Source organism: Cervus canadensis, chromosome 29 (assembly GCF_019320065.1).
Source record: "Cervus canadensis isolate Bull #8, Minnesota chromosome 29, ASM1932006v1, whole genome shotgun sequence".
Classification (NCBI taxonomy): Eukaryota; Metazoa; Chordata; class Mammalia; order Artiodactyla; family Cervidae; genus Cervus; species Cervus canadensis.
In genome coordinates, this window is record NC_057414.1 from 34,891,612 (window position 1) to 34,913,830 (window position 22,219).

A 22,219-nucleotide genomic window follows, 5' to 3' on the forward strand; every position below is an offset into this window, starting at 1 on the left:
GACAGAGCCAAATTATAATTATAGTTTTTGGCACAGCTAAAAAATAAGTAATTACAAGAAAAAAAAAAAAAAAAAGATTTGAAAGAGATAAAGTGAAGTTTAGAAAGAGACCAAGGGGGAAGCCAAGATTTCCAAGTCAAGTCACTCTGATCTGACCCTGTCCTCACCCATAAAGAATGATGATGGTTTTCATCCCTATTGAGTTTGATTGATTACCACATGCAGATTGCTCTCAGTGCCTTACGTGGATTATTTATTTAATCCTCAGAGCAACCCAACACATGAGGTACCCTTCTATTAGCTCTATTATATACACAAGGAAATGGAATCACCAAGCAGGTAGGTGACTTTTCTGAGGTCTCCAGAGGGTGAGCATTGGAGCTACAGGCTTGAGGCAGGAGACAGATGGGCCCCCAGGTGAGCAGTCAGAGTTTGTCCCCTGTGGACAGATACTCTAAGATGAGGAGTGAGAGGAGAGCTGGGTCCTGCCCAGATAAGAGATAAAAGACCACATATTCCTCATTCTTGAAGTCAAGGAGACCTTCCCAACTACACAAGGTGGAAAGGCTCCTCAGAGGTCAAAGAAGGGTGAGGAGGTCACCTCAGAGTAAGTAATGTCAACTACCCATAGAAACCACCTTGGCTAAGAAAGTGCACACACACACACACACACACACACACACACACACACGCACATGGGAGGACCCTGAGATAAACCAAATCCGGACTCAAAACCAGGCCAAGCAAGATGATTGGTCAAAGGAAACCCAGAGGGAATTCCCCATATAAGTGATTCAAACCACCACAAGGGCAGGACTCTCTCTGAGCACACCTGTGTGTCTATCCATACATACTCTTTTTCCTCCTAATAAATACTTGTTTCACTACTTTCCCTCTCTATGTAGAAATTTATTTCTACACAGCTGACGGGCCAGGGCCTTGTCACTGGCCACTGGTCCCTTGTGGTCTAGTGGCTAGGATTCAGCGTCCTCACTACCCCGACCTGACTTCAATCTCTGGCTGGGAACCAAAGCCCTGCTGAAGCTGCTGTGGGCCAAGGTCGGTCATCCAAGATCAGACTGATGAGTTCTGGTGCTGAGTGTTTCGAGAGTCTGGAGTCATGGTCAAGGGCTCAGGGCTGTCTCACTCCAGGACAGCTCAGCACCACTTTTCTCAAAGGTATCCTTCTGCCCTTGGCCATGAGGAAGCCCCCCTGCTCTTTCACTACCTTTCCAGGGACCTGGGAGAGATGCCTTCCTCACAACAAAGGTTGGTGATCAGTTAGAAAATACCTCTCTGGGTGTTATCTAATTCCACGCCTATTTTACAGATGGGAAACGGCCTTTGGCTTTTGAGAGGTGAACGCAGTATCAAATCCCAGTCTCTCAACTCTTCTATCTGGTGCTCTTCCTGGCACCTAAACCCTCCATCAGGGAAAGCTCTTTGTTATGAACTAATCAGTCCTAAAGGAAATCAACCCTGAATATTCACTGGAAGGATTGATGCTGAAGTGGAAGCTCTGACACTTTGGCCACCTGATTCGAAGAGCCTATTCATTGGAAAAGACCCTGATGCTGGGAAAAATTGAGGGCAGGAGGAGAAGGGGGCGGCAGAGGATCAGATGGTTGGATAGCATTACCGACTCTATGGACATGAGTTTGAGCAAACTCAGGGAGATAGTGAAGGACAGGGAAGCCTGGCTTGCTGCAGTCCATGGGGTCACAGAGTTGGACACGACTTAGTGACTGAACAACAACAACAGTAGGAAGCAGAACAGTGTGTTAGAAGGAATGGTGGATTGGAGAATCAGCACACCAGTGGGTGAATGTTTCCTGAGGGACAGGATAATTGCATAGTCTTAAAGTATCTCCCCGTAAGATGATTCATATTTACAAATACAAACACAGTAACTATAGAATGGAGGAAAGTGGCCAACCCCATCATACTCAATAATCAGATGAATGGATAAAGATGTGGTACATATGTTCAATGCAGCATTACTTAGCCATAAAAAATAACGAAATTGGGTCATTTGTAGAAATGTGGATGCACCGAGAGTCTGTCACACAGAGTGAAATAAGTCAGAAAAAGAAAAACAAATACCATATATTAATGCACACTTGTGGAATCTAGAAAAATGATACAAATAGATGAACCTATTTTCAGGGCAGGAATAGAGAGGCAGACATAGATAACCAGACATGTGGACACAGGGTGAGGAGGGGGAGGGAGATGAATTGGGAGATTAGGATTGACATATATACACTACCACATGTAAAGTAGATACCTAGTGGGAAGCTACTGTATAACACAAGGAGCTCATTCGGTGCTCTGCGGTGACCTAGAGAGATGGGATGGGGGGAGGAAGGAGGTCCAAGAGGGAGGGGGTATGTGTATACACATGGCTGATTCACTTCATTGTACAGCAGAAATCAACACAACAGTGTGAAGTAATTATACCCAATCAAAAAAAAAAAGTTCTATCAGCAGTAATCAGGCAAGCCAGTTCCGGGAGCCTCTGGTTAGAAGACTCTGAGGACACAGCATCACCTCTGGGATCTTCCTGCCTGTTATAGGCTGAACTGTGCCTCGATTCATATATTGAAGCCCAAAGAGTACTTCAGAATACGACTGTATTTGGAGATGGGATCTTTAAGAAGTGATGAAGTTAAAGTGGGACCATTAGGGTGGGTCTTAATCCAATCAGACTGATATCTTTAGAAAGAAATCTTTTTATTATGCCTTTGAAACTTTTATTTTGTATTGGGGTATGGCCAATTAACAGTGTTGTGATAGTTTCGGGTGAGCAGTGAAGGGACTCAGGCATGCGTATACATGTATCCATTCTCCCCCAAACCCCCTTCCACCCAGGCTGCCACATAATATTAAATAGAGTTCCATGTGCTCTATAGGAGGTCCTTGTCAGTTGGTTACCCATTTTAAGTACATCAGCGGGTACACATCCATCCCAAATTCCCTAACTATCCCTTCCCGCTCCCTCCATCTTTCCCTCTGGCAACCATAAGTTTGTTCTTTGAGTCTCTTTCTGTTTTGTAATTAAGTTCATTTGTGTCATTTCTTTTTAGATTCCACATATAAGGGACATCATATGATATTTCTCAGAAGAAGAATTTTGAACCCACAAAGAGACGCCAGGGGTGTATGTGCACATGTGAGGACTTAGCATGAAGGCAGCCACTTGCAAGTCAAGGGACGACGCCTCAGAAGAAATCAGACTTCCTGACACCATGCACTTCCACTGAGTCTGTGCGGTTCTGTGTTATGGCAGCCCTAGCAAAGCATTCAGTTCAGTTCAGTCACTCAGTCGTGTCCAACTCTTTGTGACCTCGTAGACTGCAGCACGCCAGGTTTCCCTGTCCATCACCAATTCACCGAGCTTGCTCAAACTCATGTCCACTGAGTCGGTGATGCCATCCAACTATCTCATCCTCTGTCGTTCCCTTCTCCTCCTGCCTTCAATCCTCCCCAGCATCAGAGTCTTTTCCAATGAGTCAGTTCTTCGCATCAGGTGGCCAAAGTATTGGAGTTTCAGCTTCAGCATCAGTCCTTCCAATGAATATTCAGGATTGATTTCCTTTAGGATTGACTGGCCCAAAGGACTCTCAAGAGTCTTCTCCAACACCACAGCAAACCTGTACACCGCCACAAATGCATAACCTTCCACTAAGCAGGAGGAGAACCCAGACAAACCCAAATGAGGGCCATGCTGCAAAAGAATTGGCCTGAACGCCTCAGAAACATCCATGGTATGAAAGGCACAGACAGAGGGACTGTCCCAGATTGGAAGAGGCCCAAGGAACATGATCCTGACCTTGGGTTGGATCCTAGTTTAGTGAAAAAAAAAACAAAAACTTTCTCCTTTGCTGTAAAAGTGTGAGGAGAATTGGTGAATTGAATAAGGTTTGTAGATTAGACAGTTGTGTCATACCACTGTTGATTTCCTGATTTTGATCTTTTGACTGTGGTTACTTGTTTTTTTTTTTAAGAAATACACACTGCAGTATTTGTGGGTAAAGGGTGAGGGATCAGTCATGTCTGCGCCCACCTCTCTCATGCTTTATGGAAGAAAGTGCGTGTGTGTGCGCATGTGTGTGTGTACATACAATCTGAAAGTGAGTGCTAAAACAAACGTAGAAAGAAGTTAGCAATGTTTGAGGAATCTGGATGAAGGATGTACAGAACTTTTCAGTAAGTCTAGAAGTATTTCTTTTTTTTTTTTCTGACTATATTATTTTATTAACATTTAAATTTCACCAAGGTTTCAAGTATATGCTAGCCGGATGTTCAGATTTTGAGATGAAGATAAAATGGACAAACAGCTTTAAAGCTGCAACATATTTTAACATTGCACAATATATTCACCAACTAGACAGTGTAGGGATGGTGTAATATACACTTTGGAATACAAGTATAGGGACAAGCCCTGGAACTGAAGGAAAGACCTTCCATTCAGGACTGAATAGAGGTCCTTGCTTGCTGATAGAACCTCCCATTGACTTCAGACTTGAGACAAACCCAGAAAATTTGTCAGTATACAAAAACCACTGAATTCTGAATAAACAGTAGCAGGATAGATTTATTATTGTTTTTAGTCACTAAATTATGTCCAACTCTGCAATCCCATGGACTGTAGTCCTCCAGGCTCCTCTGTCCATGGGATTTCCCAGGCAAGAATACTGGAGTGGGTTGCCATGCCTTCCTCCAGGGCATCTTCCCAACCCAAGGATCTAACCCATGTCTCCTCTGTCTCCTGTATTAGCAAGCAGATTCTTTACCACTGAGCCATCAGGGAAATGTCCACTGGATAGACTGGCCAGAGTCTGTTTCGACTGTGGGGGTCTGTCTGAATGACCAGAGTCCATTTGGACTGTAGGGGCCTGTTTTAATGGCCAGAGCCTGTTCAGACTGTGGGGGCCTGTCTGAAGCAAGCAGGGCTGGAAGGAGATTGCAAATGTTACAGGTGCAGTCCAGGATTGGTAGATGTGAGCGGCCATCATCTAAAAATGGCCGATTTCCGAACAAGTTCCTAAGATGTTTTTCCCAAACAGGGTGAAAATATTCCAAAATAGCAAGTTGAAAAACCCCATTGTCCCAGGAAAAATTCAGCTTAGTAGCCCCTTCCCACTAGCACTCCAGCCACCTCTCCCCCCATTCCCAGCCAGCTTGATCCCACTGTTCTCCCAGTTTTCTATGCCCTGCCCCCCAAATTCCCTCTGCCTCAACACACTAGACCCCACAGCACCCTCGGCATCCACCGGCTCCCCGGCCACTGCTCAGGCAACCTGTCCTCCAGAAACACGCCTTCAGCCCCACCCCAACCAACACCCCACCTCAGGGTTCACAGCCTCCACCTGCTCTGCTGCCAGGGCCCTTAAGCCACCGAGCTTCCCCCGAGCACAGGTTGCGGGAAAAGTTCATCTTTGCCAAACATTCAGTCATTACTACAAATGACTTATTACCCCCAGTATTTGTCTCTCTCAGTCTGTTGTCCACCCTGCAAGGTAAGCGTTTTGTGTGTGTGTGTGTGTGTGTAGTGTGTGTGTTTGCTCAGTCGTGTCTGAATCTTTGTGACCCCCTGGACTGTAGCCCGCCAGGACTGTATCCCGCCAGGCTCCTCTGTCCCTGGAGCTTTCCAGGCAAGAATACTGGAGTGAGTTGCCATTTCCTCCTCCAGGGGATCTTCCTGAACCCAGAGATCAAACCCAAGTCTCTTGTGTCTTCTGCACTGGCAATTGGATTCTTTACCGCTGAGCCACCTGGGAAACCCACCAGCCCCAATTCACAAACAGGAAATAGAAGCTCAGAAAGATAATGTGTCCCCAGTCACAGCACAAAGGTGGTGGAGCTGGATTGCAACGAGACTCTTAACTGCCCAGCCACGCGTCCTTCCTGCTGCTGTGAATTATTAATATGATGGACCGATGTGGACTAATGCTCGCTGAGCTGGACTCCTCTAAGCCCTGCACTAAAGCTTCCAGGTGATGAGGAGGGTGACAGCCCCTCCCTTGGAGAATGGGGCGGATGGCCGGTAATGAGCTAATTCAAGGGGCCCTGGGACTGTGTCCAGTGAATGGGAAGCAGCCTAGTCTGTGAACCGGGCTTGTTGTTGTTACTGGACTTTCTTAGAACTGTCCTAGATTTTCAGAAAACCGGGAAGGACAGCACAGAGAGTTTCCGTATATCCCACTCTTGGCTTCCTCTGTAATTAACATCTCACGTTAGGATGGCACATTTATTACAATTAATGAACCAATGTTGACATATTGTTATAACTAAAGTCCATTTCCTTAGCTTTTACCAAAGGTCTTTTTCTGTGTCAGGCTCCCAGGCAGGAGGCCACATTATTCAGTTGTCTGTTTGTGTTTGTCATCAGCGGTATTAATGACCTTAATCCCCAGGAGACCTCTACGAGGTACTTCTCCTAAGAGTGGAATCTTCTTAGCAGAACCCAACGGCCTCTGGCTTCACGCTTCATCCATGACTCATCCCTCCAACCCTCTTTCCCCTCCCCTCATTCCAGATGAAGTTGGGAACCAATTTGAGGTGAACAACTGCTCTGCCTGCTCTGGGTGACTGCCAAGCTCCAGGGGCCCCACAGTCTTCTCTATTGATTACAAAGGCTGCCATGTGCTGGGGGAGACCCCACAGCTGGGAACCAGTGTCAGGTTGCAGAGGACCCTCAGGGGACCAGGGACACATTGGAGCCCAAGACCCCTTAGAGAGCTGGGGGGTGAGGGGGACTAAGTCCTGGGCACTGACTCCTCCTCTGCCTGGATGCTGCTCCCCTGCTGTCCCCCAACTCCTGCAAGATGGGCACCCCCACCTGAGGGTGTTCATGGAAGCTGTGAGGTTTTCTCTTTTTATTTGGCTGCACCAGGTCTTAGTTGCAGTACACAGGATCTTCAATCTTCATTGCAGCACTCTGAATCTTTTATTTTTTTGGAAGGAAATGAACCCATTTATTGGAGGACAGAACTTCAGTGTGAAACTGAAAGCAATGTGACATTTCCGCAAATTAATAAAATGTGTATGGTTGGTATAATTCAATGTGTAAAACAGCATGCTAACTCTTGGATGTGGGATTTAGTTCCCTGACCGGGGATCAAACCCAGGCCCCCTGCACTGAGAATGTGGAGTCTTAGCCTCTGGACCACCAGGGAAGTCCTAGAAGCTGTGTTGCGTGATGGTCACTCTGATCCATCCCAAACCCGATCACACCTGGACTGCAGACTCCCACGTGGCAGCACCCACCACATTCTCACTTCCTGCCCCTCATCCCCACCCCCTCCACCACACCCCGGAGCTCAGCTTCACCCATCTCACCCCTGCCTCACTGTCCCTCCACCCACCCACCCACCCTACCCTTGCCCGACCCCAACAGGGCACCCTGACATACCATGGGGAACGGCTGACAAGCCAGCTTACACCAGAGGTACACAGGACTCCTTGTGCACTCACTCGGTCAGAGGCCTTCCAGAGGATTGGGCAGCCTGGCAGCCCTTTACTGGGCCCTACTATGTTACTGCCCTCCATTTCCCTGGAGGTCTCCTGCCCACTTGGCTCCTTGTCCTGTCTTCAACACTCTTGTCCTCAGACCTAGTTACCTTCTGACCCATGAACGGCACTGGGTGGCCTTTGGCACATCCTCTGCAGAGTGAGAAGGAGTTTAAAGGAAGCCTGTCAGCTGGTTGCTGCCATGACAACACCAGAGAGGATCCCTGTTACTGTGGCAACATAGGTGCCACTTTCCACACCAATCGAGACCCTAATCTCCCGAATGCTGAAGCGATAGGAGAGGTTCCTACCCCACTCTACCTCCCGCTGATGCAACTGCTCCACACCTGGTTTCTAAGAGAGCCTGGTCCCCAGAATGGACTGCAGAGGAGATCTGTAGATGCAGTGACCACCTGTCCCAACTTGCCTGATAATAGTTAATCTGTCTTTACATGTACCCCTACCCGGAGATCTAGAACATCCCAGGGTGGATGATAAATTAAATGGTGACCCTACTTTTAGAGTGTCGTTTACCCCTTTGCTGCCTACCTGAGAAAGTCTTTGAAGTCTTTCTGAGGTTACCAAGACATGAATGGGGAGCAAGAGAAGCCAGGTGTCCCTTCTGAGGCTGGCCCTCAAAAGTCGATGGTCACCCAGCCCCTCCGCCCCCGCTGTGTCTGTGATGGACACTGAACCCCAAGGCTCTGGACCACCTCTTTGATCTGTCTTCATCCCAGTGACTGGCCAGTGCTTTAAAAATGGCCACTCCTTCCTCACAGTGTCCCAAGAAATGGCCTTGATCCATGCTTGTCCCTCTCACCTGCTGTGACACTTTGGTCCAGGTAGAGTGGGGGCCATGCTGGTGCCCAGGACCGCCCCATGGGAGAGCGTTGCCCAGCTGTCTCTTCCTACAGGTGGGTGGCACCTAGCTCATCCAGCAGAACCAGCTGGTGTCCAATATCAGTGTCTGGATGGGGCCACAGGGTTCCATCTTGTGGGTTGCTACCCTCCTTGAGCAGGCTAGGCTGCGGGTGTGGATGTGAAGGGAGCACAGGTGAGCTTACGACAGGCTTTGGAGCCATCTGGGTTCATACCCAAGCTCTGCTATCACCTGCTGTATGAACCCAGATGAGCTACTTACCTCTTCCCAGCCCCTCTCCTAGGCCATGGCGATGCCTCTCAACCAGAGCTGATGTGAGCATTAAACTGGGCCTGCAAGCAGAAGCCACCATAGGGCCTGAGGGGGCCGGAGTCCTCAAGAGAACACCCCTTTGTCTCTCCATGAACTAAGCTCAGAAATGAAGCATTAAGAAGCTGAAAGTGTCCCCTTCCAGGCCCAGGAGGAAGCCAAGACCATTGCCATTGCCTGATCTCTGGGTTACGACTCTGGCTGCTCCTGGAATCTGATCCCATGGAGCTCTGGTTCCTGCAGAGGCCAGACTCCAGTCTGGTCCTGGTACTGCAGGACACCTGCAGCCTAGCCTGCTCAAGGAGGGTACCATCCCATGTGATGGAACCATATGGTCCCATCCAGACGCTGATGTTGGACACTGGCTGGTTCTGCTGGATGAGCTGGGTGCCACCCACCTGTAGGAAGAGACAGCTGGGCAACACCCTCCCATGGGGAAGTCCTGGGCACCAGTGCTGGGCCATTCCCAGCACCAATGCCTTCCAGCAGCCTCAGTGGCCATTTTGGCAGGGGAGTGGTGGTGATGCTAGAGAGCCTCAGGCTGCCTCCCCACCCTTCTACCCCCTTGACTTCTCTTTCCCAAGTGTCCTTTCAGTGACAGCTCAGGATTCAAATGGTGGTGATGGGAGGGCAGTGCTGCCCTTTGTCTCATTATCAGGGCTTCACTGTTACCACCTTTGCTCTCCTGGACCCTGGCTCCTGGAGAGCCCTCCTGCACCTGCTGGTACCCACCAGTCAGAAGCAGGTCTCCCTCCTGTCTGCTCCTCTTCTGCTAAGTGGGGCTACCTGGTCACCAAATCCCTCCAGTCCACAGAGAGTTAATGCAAACAAAGGTCCCCAGATGGGGCTTGATCTTCCTGAGTGCTGTGGAGGGCAGTGAGCCCTGACCTGCAAACCACTCCAGAGGGAGGGAGGGAAATGCCAAATCAACCCAATCTGAGCCAGGCATGGTGCCCTAGAGTGGCCTAATTTCTGACTCTAGAAATGATGAGTTGAGCAGAATACATTAAGGGTATATTGAGAAGTAGCCGAAATAGCTCAGTTGGGAGAGCATTAGACTGAAGATCTAAAGGTCCCTGGTTCAATCCCGGGTTTCGGCAATGGTTTTAGGTGTCACCACCAATGGCAGTTTTATTGTGTGCCAAAGAATTGATGCTTTTGAAATGTGGTATTGGAGAAGACTCTTGAGAGTCCCTTGGATAGCAAGGAGATCAAACCAGTCAATTCGAAAGGAAATCAACCCTGAATATTCATTGGAAAGACTGTTGCTGAAGCTGAAGTTCCAATATTTTGGCCACCTGATGCAAAGAACCAACTCATTGGAAAAGACCCTGATGCTGGGAAAGATTGAGGGCAAGAGGAGAAGGGGGCGACAGAGGATTAAATGGTTGGATGGCATCACTGACTCAATGGACATGAGTTTGAGCAAACTCCAGGAGGTGGTGAAGGACAGGGAAACCTGGCATGCTGCAGTCCATGGGGTCGCAAAGAGTTGGGCATGATTTAGCAACTGAACAACAACAAGGGTATGTTTAGGTTTTTCTACATAATCTACAAATGGCACCATATAGGACACATACTACTGTTTAACATTTGTTCTACCAAACAAGATACATCTTTCACATTAATATAGACTGATCTCTGTATATTTTATTTTATTAAGATTTATGTATTTATTTTTGGCTGTGATGGGTCTTCATTGATTCCTGTAGGTTTTCTCCAGTTGCCACAAGTTGGGGCTCCACTCTAGTTGTGGTGTGCAGGCTTCTCATTGCGATGACTTCTCTTGTAGAGCACGGGCTTTAGGCATGTGGGCTTCAGTGGTTGTGATGGATGACTGGTGTGCTGGGATTTTCACGGACCAGGCATCGAACCTGTGTCTTCTGCACTGGCAGATGGATTCTTAATCACTGGACCACTAGGGAAGCCCATTCCATCAGGGAAGCCATTTCATCACTGGTTAGCACCTGGGAGGGTGGCTTAATAATCAGCTCTGCTGCGTAGTTCTTCCTGAGCCAAGAAATCCTAACCTGCTGGATGAAGGGGTACCTGTTGGATGGGCTGCTGAGGGCTGTGTTGTTAATTGCTAAGTTACTTCTGACTCTGAGACCCCATGGACTGTAGCCTTGTAGGCTCCTCTGTCAGTGGAATTCTCCAGGCAAGAATACCGGAGTGGATAGCCATGCCCTCCTCCAGGGGATCTTCCTGACCCGAGGATGGAAACCAGGTATCCCTCATTGCAGGCAGATTCTTTACCACCTGAGCCATGTGGGAAGCTTAGGAAGCTGAAGGTTGGTTCAGGTCAATTTCTCCTGCTTCTACTCCTTATGGGAGCTGCCCATGGCCTTGTGTTTCTGGAAGCAGCGGTAACCTGACTCTCACCTCACCTTCAGTCATTGGTCATCGAGAGCCAGGAAAAGAGGGTGCCAAACACCGGCTCTCCTGCTGTTGGTCAATGCCAAACAAAGAAAGAAAATCGGCCCTCCCAGAGGGACTCTGCAGGTTGAGCCAGGGTGCTACCAGGTGTAGTGTTTCCTGCCCGCCAGATCCTCTACTGTAGACCTGAGCCATCCGGAAGGAGGAAGGTCCGGACTCCAAATGTGTAAGCAGCATATGTGCTCTGTACCTCGTGGGGTTGGGGCTGGTCAGTGTGCCCAGATCTCTCCCCGCCTGCCCGGCCAGCAGCACAGTGGACCTGGGCTGGGCCCCAGATCCCAGGTCCCTACCTCACTGCTTCCTGCCTGTGGCTCCGAGCCAGCCCCTTGCCTGGACCTTATTCTCGTCCCACCAGGTTTACGTCCTCTGTAGCATCTCTGCCTGCTGCCCCTGGAGACCACGAGTACATGTAGATCAGGGATTGCAGGTGAGTCTGGGGTGGGGACAGGATGGGGGGTTCTTTGTTTTCCCATCTGCGGGCCTGTTCCTGGCTTCTGAGTCACATGGGAGCAGGACGGCCATGACCCTCAGGTTATCACAGTGACACTGCCAAGCCCAGAGCATGGGGAGCTCTGCAGGGTCCCTGGGCTTTGAGGATTCCTCCAGGCAGGACTCCACGCAGGGGCCCTCAGGGACCAGGCCTTCGGGCCAGCCCTTCAGGCCTTGGGACCCCGGGGTATGCCAACAAAACGGGGAAGTTCTGGCTGTCGTGAGGGCAGGAGATGGTGTAACTGCATTCACTGGGGAACTAAGCAAAGGTAGTCATGGTCCACCTCATTTGCATCTCAGCTTCAGCTCTGCCCACTGTGATTACAAAGGTCTGGGGTTGCGGAGAGGATGCGAGGGGTCCTCGTCCAGCCTTCCATCCTTCAGACCCTTTTGTCTGGCAGGTTCCACCAAGAACTATGACCCAAGCCCTCTCCTCTGCATAGTTCTCTTGCTGTTGCCCTGGTCTGAGGGGTTGATGTCTTCGTGGGCCTAAGCCAGGCCAAGTCCAGAAGCTTGAAGAAGGCAAAAGAGGGTGAACAGACTGAGTAGACCCTGGCTATGTCTCCCATTGCCTGCTCCCCTTCCCCCTCCCTTGGTCCCCAAGACTGGTCCACACAGGGATGGTTGGCACAGGCTAAATGGCAGACCACTGACCCTGATGCTTCCTGGTACCTCAGTGGCCACAGCTATTGGACAGGTCAGTACGGGTGCTGGTGTGGTGCTGACCTTCATCTGCTCATATATGATGCGGGCCTTCATCACTGATTTGTCAGTGTAGACAGGCCTTTGCTGCCATGTAGAGGTTCTAAAATGGGAAAGGTAGGGCTGGGTACCTAACCCAACCTAGGCAGAGTGGGCGGGGTTCCGGCTCTGGCAGCTGGACAATCTGGGAGGAAGATCTGGTAGGGAAGTCAAACTTGGCTCCAGACACCACAGTGCTGGAATCAGGCCCATGGCCTGGATGCTATGCTGGCGCTCTCCAGCCCTGACCTACTCCATCTTTTCTGTGGTCAGGATACTGGCTGAATACAAGCCAGGATGTTTGAGTTGCGTGACTCTGCCTCTTATTAGCTGGGTGATGTTGAGTTATTGAATGCTTCAGGGCCTCAGTTTCCTTATCTATAAAATGGGAATAATACCTATCCCCATGGGGGTGTTGGATAAAATGAATTAGTAAATAAGAATCCTTAAAATATTGTGTGTATGCTAGGTCGCTTCAGTCGTGTCCGACTCTGTGCGGCCCTATGAACTGTAGCCTACCAGGCTTTTCTGTCTGTGGAATTCTCCAGACAAAATATACTGAAGTGGGTTGTCATGCCCTCCTCCAAGGGATCTTCCCAACTCAGGGATCGAACCTACGTTTCTTTATGTCTACTGCTTTGGCAGGTGGGTTCTTTTTTTTTTTTTTTTTTTATTAGTTGGAGGCTAATTACTTCACAACATTTCAGTGGGTTTTGTCATACATTGATATGAATCAGCCATAGAGTTACACGTATTCCCCATCCCGATCCCCCCTCCCACCTCCCTCTCCACCCGATTCCTCTGGGTCTTCCCAGTGCACCAGGCCCGAGCACTTGTCTCATGCATCCCACCTGGGCTGGTGATCTGTTTCACCATAGATAATATACATGCTGTTCTTTCAAACATCCCACCCTCACCTTCTCCCACAGAGTTCAAAAGTCTGTTCTGTACTTCTGTGTCTCTTTTTCTGTTTTGCATATAGGGTTATTATTACCATCTTTCTAAATTCCATATATATGTGTTAGTATGCTGTAATGTTCTTTATCTTTCTGGCTTACTTCACTCTGTATAATGGGCTCCAGTTTCATCCATCTCATTAGGACTGATTCAAATGAATTCTTTTTAACGGCTGAGTAATATTCCATGGTGTATATGTACCACAGCTTCCTTATCCATTCATCTGCTGATGGGCATCTAGGTTGCTTCCATGTCCTGGCTATTATAAACAGTGCTGCAATGAACATTGGGGTGCATGTATCTCTTTCAGATCTGGTTTCCTCAGTGTGTATGCCCAGAAGTGGGATTGCTGGGTCATATGGCAGTCCTATTTCCAGTTTTTTAAGAAATCTCCACACTGTTTTCCATAGCGGCTGTACTAGTTTGCATTCCCACCAACAGTGTAAGAGGGTTCCGTTTTCTCCACACCCTCTCCAGCATTTATTGCTTGTAGATTTTTGGATAGCAGCCATCCTGACTGGCGTGTAATGGTACCTCCTTGTGGTTTTGATTTGCATTTCTCTAATAATGAGTGATGTTGAGCATTTTTCATGTGTTTGTTAGCCATCTGTATGTTTCTTTGAGAAATGTCTGTTTAGTTCTTTGGCCCATTTTTTGGATTGGGTCATTTATTTTTCTGGAATTGAGCTGCAGGAGTTGCTTGTATATTTTTGAGATTAATCCTTTGTCTGTTTCTTCATTTGCTATTATTTTCTCCCAATCTGAGGGCTGTCTTTTCACCTTACTTTATAGTTTCCTTTGTGTGCAAAAGCTTTTAAGTTTCATTAGGTCCCATTTGTTTAGTTTTGCTTTTATTTCCAATATTCTGGGAGGTGGGTCATAGAGGATCTTGCTGTGATTTATGTCGGAGAGTGTTTTGCCTATGTTCTCCTCTAGGAGTTTTATAGTTTCTGGTCTTACATTTAGATCTTTAATCCATTTTGAGTTTATTTTTGTGTATGGTGTTAGAAAGTGTTCTAGTTTCATTCTTTTACAAGTGGTTGACCAGTTTTCCCAGCACCACTTGTTAAAGAGGTTGTCTTTTTTCCATTGTATATCCTTGCCTCCTTTGTCAAAGATAAGGTGTCCATAGGTTCGTGGATTTATCTCTGGGCTTTCTATTCTGTTCCATTGATCTATATTTCTGTCTTTGTGCCAGTACCATACTGTCTTGATGACTGTGGCTTTGTAGTAGAGTCTGAAGTCAGGCAGGTTGATTCCTCCAGTTCCATTCTTCTTTCTCAAGATTACTTTGGCTATTCGAGGTTTTTTGTATTTCCATACAAATTGTGAAATTCTTTGGTCTAGTTCTGTGAAAAATACCGTTGGTCGCTTGATAGGGATTGCATTGAATCTATAGATTGCTTTGGGTAGAATAGCCATTTTGACAATATTGATTCTTCCAATCCATGAACACGGTATGTTTCTCCATCTGTTTGTGTCCTCTTTGATTTCTTTCATCAGTGTTTTATACTTAGGAGTATATCTACCTAAAGAAACAAAAGACCTATACATAGAAAACTATAAAACACTGATGAAAGAAATCAAAGAGGACACAAACAGATGGCAGGTGGGTTCTTAACCACTAGCATCACCTGGGAAGCCAAAACGGCAACATTTACTGAGTGCTATTAACTGCTAGAATTTCTCCTGCTGCTGCCCCAAACCTAATGCTTACGTAATATTTTTTTCCTAGCCTATATGAGGACAAGCTGATAGCCCAAGATAAGGAGGGGCTGAGATAAGTGGTTGCCTCAGACTTTTCCAGCAGAATAGAGCCCTCAGGCAGGAAGACACAGACCCTTGCTGTGGAAGTTAGTTAAGGAGCTCCCCTTAGCTAGACTGTTTACCATCTGTGACTAGGAATGACCTGTCCTGTCCAACCTGCTGGCTTGTACAGGGCCTGTGGGCTATGCTCTTCAAGGTGAGTGTGAAGTAACAATTCTCGGCTTTGTTGCTGCTTGGAGGAGCCAGGCTGACGCACTCTGAGGGGTCAGGGATTCAGTTCCATCCAGGGCCAACTCTTCCTACCGCTACCCTCATCACTCAAGCTCATCGTGAGCGTTTAAACAGCCTGGGAGGGTGGTTCTGGGAATGGCACCAATGCTGTGTTTAAACCAAGTGTGAATCTACAGATTCCAACTGGAATCACAATGTATAACTGACTTTTCTCTTTAACTTTTTTCATGCAAAGGTAAACATCTTGTGTCATTGTTTATCATTATTAAAAGCTGCATTCTCCTCCATATCATGGTTGAACTATATATTTGATCTCATTTTTAAAAAACATTTTAATAAAAAAAAAAGTTTTGGCCAGGCAGCTTGTGTGATTTTAGTTCCCTGACCAGGGACTGAACTTGAGCCATGGCAGTGAGAGCACCAAATCCTAAGCACTAGACCCGTGAGGAACTCCCTGATCTCCTTTTGATGGAAATCAAGTCTATTTTTAAGGATAACAGGTATTAAATACAACTGCATGCATGCATGCCACCTCGCTGCAGTCGACCCCATGGACTATAGCCCACCAGGCTCCTCGGTCCATGGGATTCTCCAGGTAAGAATACTGGAGTGGGTTGCCACTCTACTTGGGGAGTGGATCTTCCCAACCCAGGGACCGAACCTGGGTCCCTTGTCAAGTCTCCTGCATTGGCAGGCGGGTTCTGTACCACTAGCGCCACCTGGGGAGCCTGAATATGCCTGCCAATGTTTGTAATTCTTTGTACACCATTTTCTTGGAAGAAAATCTTAGACTTGTTGGGAACTACACCCCTCGTGACTGTCGGGCTCTGGCGAGGTATGGGTACCTGCTCCCTCACAGCCTTGCCACCACAGGTCATATCGTTCTAAAGCTTTGTCTATCTGAGCATCACTAGGTAAACAGCATCACTGATTTAAAATAGGTTTCTTTCATTAGAGGCTAAGCATTTTTTTCTTTTTTAAAAATTTTATTTGCTATTGTTTTAAGTTGGCTGCATTGGGTCTTAGTTGCAGTTGTTTCATGCAGGATCTTTCGTTGGTGTGTGAGTTCTCTAGTTGCAGTGTGCAACCTCTGGAGCTCATGGTCTCAGCAGTTGCCCCACTCAGGCTTTAGTTGCTCCAAGGCATATGGGATCTCAGTTTCCAGGCCAGGGATTGAACCTACATCTCCTGCATTGCAAGATAGATTCTTCTAATTTATTTACTTTTAATTGGAGGATAATTGCTTTACATATGTGTTGGCTTCTGCCATACATCAACATGAATAAGCCATAGGCACAAGGTGCCTTAAACTACTGGACCACCAAGGAAGTCCCACGCCAAGAATCTTTTATAGTCTCTAATATCTAATAAATTGCCTCTTCGTCTCTCTTATCTACTCTCCCAAGTTTTTTCCCTTGTGTGTTAAGCGCTTTCGCGAATCAAGGGGTGGATGGATATCCTCATCTTTTAGGTTTCCCACTGAGTTGGTCATGAATTTTTCTTCGTAAGGTCCTTCCATCTTGGTGTTTGAAGGGATTATGTAACAATGGATATTGTTTCCCTCTTATTTTTCCTCTTTGAACTTGGCAAAGACCTTTGCTACCCTATACAGTCAGAAAAGTATCCATTCACTGTTTTGTCATGCTCCTATATCAAAATGCAGGAGTTTTCCTCCCACGGTTGCATGTATACAGGCTCAGGATTTTGATGGTAGCTTTGTCAAGTGCAATTTCCATGGTATACAGACTTCTGTCAACACTCCCACATCAAAGGGTTCTGTTTGAAGAAGCAAATGTACAAAGAATGTGAACAGTGAAGGCCCCTGCAAGTGCTAAGTTTCCTGTGCTTTCCCTGAAAGGAAGCAGTCTAAGCTTTGACTTTCCTGGCTGTCTAAATCCAGTTCAGATTTGCCCAATTTAAAACTTCTTCCTTCCCTCAAACCACCTCCTGATATGAGAAAGCACCTGAGCCTCAGGAACAGTTGAGTCAGACCTGATGGGGTCGATAACAACCTATTTTTGCTGACCTGTGGCAGGAAGCAGAGCTGCTTGGCAGCCTGTCAGTTTCTCTCTTCCTGCCCCTTGGGGAGAGGGCCAGGGGCTGTGCCAGCTAGGTGAGGCCAAAGAGGATCCCATATCTCTCCATCTACACCAGTCTCCCTCATCCTGACACTGTGATTGTGGTGTGTATGTGTACTTAGTCACTCAGTCGTGTCCGACGCTTTGGGACCCCGTGGACTGAGCCCACCAGGCGCCTCTGTCCATGGGGTTCTCCAGGCAAGAATACTCAGGGGGTAGCCATTCCCTTCTCCAGGGGATCTTCCCAACCCAGGGGTCGAACCCAAGTCTCCTGCATCTCCTGCATTGGCAAATGGGTTCTTTTACCACTTAGCTACCTGGAAGCCCACACTTTGCCTTCAATAGAAAGGAGAACACTTCACAGCCTGTTTCTTCAACTTAAGAAAAATTCAATTCTGTCAAGTGTGACTCCATGCCCAGGCATTTCTGTAAGAGCGTTTTACCTAAAAGTGCTACTCTGTTGCAGCAGTAGGAAGACCAGATAGCCAGATCAGTCTTTTGAAGTAAACAACTATATTTATACATATGTATTTAAAAACGTTGAAATCATTGCTGAACTAATTTTTGTTTAAAGGCTATGCACAGAGGCCAAAAATAAAGTAAAAGCAAAACCTCTGGGAAGTGAAACCAGCTTCTATTCTGGGGATTTCTGCAGAAGCCTGGAGGTCCTGGCGTTCTGCTTTGATGAGCACACGGACCACAGATCAGCCCCGGGGCTGCCAGAGGCAGGGAGCTTCAAGACAGACTTCCCATCCAAGCTGGGACTCAGGGGGCCACATTCTCAGGCCAGAGAGCAGGAGAAACAAACCCACTAGGTGGAAGAGGACTACATGGGATCTTGCATATCTTGATAATGGTGATGAATGGATGGATGGATAAGAAAAAAAAATCTTCGCTGAGAATTAAGAGTACAATTCCCTCTTCTCTGGTCTAGATTTAGTCTAGGGCAGGGGTGAAGTCTCTCAAAAATTCAATCTGGAGAACATTCAAGGGCTGAATTTAACTTTAAGTGATCCCAGGGTAATAATTAAGGTAATCCCTGGGCTCAAGGATAAGCAGATGGAAATTTTGACAGAAAAAAAAAAAATGATTTCAGCCAAAGTCTGAAAGAATTCTCAGAGTCACAAACGAAACTAGAATTTCACAAGCCAAAAATCACAAGACACCATAAAAAAGAGTGAGAAGGCAAGGCTAACTGGGAATGTAATTGCAACACATTGATAAGGGATTACTAATGTTTATATATACATATAAACTGCTAAATATAAATATATATGCTTATATTTAAATATATAAAATATATTATATATAATATATAAATATATAATACATAAATATAAATATATTTATATATTTATAAATATACAAATATAAATATAAAAGTATATTTAAATATAATATTTATAATATATAATATATATCATATACATATCACATACATAATATATATTTATTATATATTTAAATATATTATATATTTAAATATTTATATTTAAATATATTAATAAAAATATTAAATATAAATAATATATTTGTGTATATATGTATAAATATAAACAATATATAATTATATATTACATATTACATATATAATTATATTATATATGATCATATTATATTATATATGATTATATATGATATATTATATATGATTATAATATAACATAATATATTATAATAATTATATTATATTACATATGTATATTATATTATAATAATCATATTATAACATTATATATTATATATTATATAATTTATGATATAATAAAATATAATATATCACAATAATATATTTTAATAATTGTAATATATATTATAATAATATAATATTACAATATACATATAATATATGATCCTATATAATATTATTATAATATTATATAATATATTATTGTATATATTGAATATATATATTTGTAATATATATTTACAAATAGATCAATATATAAAAATATATAATATATATAAATGTATATATAAATATATGTATAATATATTTAAATATATATATTTAAACTGCTACAAATCAACAGGAAAAAGAGAATCCAAATAGGAAAACAGGCATAGGTCTTTCGCAAAAGATAAACTCAAATGGCCTACAAGTGGATAAAAAGATGCTCAACCTTATTAGCAATCATGGATGTGAAAATAAACTTCAAGATGCTATTACAGGACTTCCCTGGTGCCACAGTGGATAAGAATCTGCTTGCCACTTTAAGGTACACAGGTTCAATCCCAGTCCAGGAATATTCCACATACTGCAGAGCAACTAAACCTGTGAGTCACAACTACTCAAGCCCATGTACCTAGAACCTGTGCTCTCCAACAAGAGAAGCCTCAGAAATGAGAAGCCTGGACAGTGAAACTAGAGAGTTGCCCCCACTCTCTGCAACTAGAGAAAGCCCACGTCCAGCAATGAAGACCCAGCGCTGCCAAAAATATATAAATATAGCAGTGATGCTATTATATATACACCCCTCAGATCCATCTGAGCCACCAGCAAAGCCCATGATAAACCACAATGGAAAAAATTATAAAAAAGAATATATAAATATATGTATAACTGAATCACTTTGCTGTACAGCAGAAATCAACACATTGTAAATTAACCACACTTGAATAAAATAAATTTTAAAAATTGTCATTACATATCATATATGATATACATATGATCTATATAATATATATGATATAGATATATATGATCTATATAATAAATCCTCCCTAGGTTAATATCCTAGGGAAAACCCTTGCACCAGAATGCTCACAGAAACATTATTTATAATTGCAAAATAACTGGAAATCTCTACGTCCATTATTGGGCTTCCCTGGTGGCACAGACTGTAATGAATCTGCCTGTAATACTCGAGACCTGGGTTTGATCCCTGGGTCAGGAAGATCCCCTGGAGGAGGGCATGGCCACCCGCTCCAGTATTCTTGCCTGGAGAATCCCCATGGACAGAGGAGCCTGGCAGGCTACAGTCCAAGGGGTCGCAAAGAATTGGGCACGACTGAGTGGCTAAGCACACACATGTCCATTATCAACATTAGGACATATAAGAGCAGTGTAGGGTATTCCTATATTGGGACTTTACATGTAAAGGATAACCTGTGCAAGTTTATCCCTTACAGGCTGGCCTCCCAGAAAAGGAGTTGGCCTCTTATCTCCATGGAATCCAGCCACTGCCAAGAACCTAAGGTGCTGATCATTACAAAGCTTGGACCCTGGCCCCTTAATTATGTCAGAGGAGGGCGCTGGTGCTTCTCCAACTATGAATGCAGTGAGTGAATCTTGCTGCCTGCTAGCCACATCAAACAGCTGCAACAGCATGCTTTCGACCCTAGATTCATGGTCATTTCAGGGGAAAGAGCTGGGACAACCACCCCCACCACTGCCTGAACCCAGCACAAACAAGGAGCTGGCAGATTAGGGCCAGAAGAAAGACTCTGCCACATCATAGTGTTACTGTATCCCTTCCCCTGGGGACAACAAAGGAGAAGCTATGCTTCCCAATCACCCGACTCAAGAGTACCTCAGCGGGATAGTGGGAGTCACTCCCCTGGAGCACCCTGCCCAGGATGAATGTGCCCTGGGAACCTGGCTGTCCCCATCCTCAGTGAATGCTATTCCAGCAACCTGGGGGGTAGTTCTGTTTGGCCACTTGCACTTGTTGGCAAAATAGTTAAGAACTACAGCTACGTGAGAAGTCTCTTGAGAGTCCCTTGGACAGCAAGGAGAGCAAAAAAGTCAGTTCTAAAGGAAATCAACCCTGAATATTCACTAGAAGGATTGTTGCTGAAGTTGAAGCTCCAATACTTTGGCCAACTGATGCAAAGAGCTGACTCATTGGAAAAGACCCTGATGCTGGGAAAGATTGAGGGCAGGAGGAGAAGGGGGTGACAGAGAATGAGGTAGTTGGATGGCATCACTGATTCAATGGACATGAATTTGAGCAAACTCTAGGAGATAGTGAAGAACAGGAACGCCTGGTGTGCTGTAGTCCATGGGGTTGCAAAGAGTCGGACATGACTTAGTGACTGAACAATAGCTGTGAGTGTCAGTACTGATAAGTCTCAAGAAGAATGTTGAGTGGATAAAGTCAAAGATTGCAAGCTGAATGATTGCAGTTATACAAAGTACAAAAGTCAGCAAAAAAAAAAAAAAAAAGGAAGAATAATAGATTGTGGCAAAATTATAAAAGCGAAGACATAGATAGTGGCATAAATATAAAACCCCATATCAGTGTAGGGTAGCAGTTTTCTCTGCCTGGTAGAAAGAAGGATGTGTTTGTGGAAGGGTGCACAGCGGGCCCTCAATGCTGTCTTTCCTAAGCTGGGTGGTGGGTACGAGGGTGTTTATTATCCTTTGAACAGAAAAGATATGTTTTAGACCCTTTTGAATGAATGTTTCACAGTTGAAATAAGAAGAAAAAAAAAAAAACTTTTAAAACGTGGTTAAGACCTGTTCCAAATTTTGAAACTCTTCAGATGAGATCTTAAGACTTCAAGATGCTGATTGCGACTGGCTGTCTCCCAACCTGCCTTAACACAGTCTGTGGGGCATTTCCACACATCCTGCCCCCCGCTGCCCCCCACACTGTCTGTCTCCTGCCCCCGTCCCCGCTCCTTCCTCCCTCCTAATTTGGGCAAGGCAGTGGGGCTGCCAGAGCCTCTCCGTGCACCAGCCACCCCTATCCTGGGACAACCTAGGGAATTTTTACTTCTCTAAAATATGCCTATGTCAACCTCTCCCCAGATTTACCTGCCTTTCAAAACAGCTGCACCCCATCTTCTGCATTGGTACCTCTATCCGAAG

The 22,219-nt window shown here is 45.5% G+C and overlaps 1 protein-coding gene and 1 non-coding gene across 2 annotated transcripts; both read left to right on the forward strand.

Annotated features, from left to right (window-relative positions):
* The first annotated feature begins 6,042 nt into the window (after window positions 1-6,042).
* Window positions 6,043-12,178, forward strand: ZP1 (zona pellucida glycoprotein 1). The gene is given in 11 exon segments (XM_043451550.1): window positions 6,043-6,049; window positions 6,542-6,681; window positions 7,658-7,703; window positions 7,706-7,759; window positions 8,253-8,320; window positions 8,358-8,546; window positions 9,339-9,428; window positions 11,513-11,567; window positions 11,672-11,698; window positions 11,701-11,800; window positions 12,073-12,178. Coding segments are annotated over 11 exon segments (882 nt in total).
* Window positions 9,732-9,804, forward strand: TRNAF-GAA. Its single transcript has one exon. It is a non-coding gene; the product is annotated as a tRNA-Phe (tRNA).
* Window positions 12,179-22,219: the final 10,041 nt, after the last annotated feature.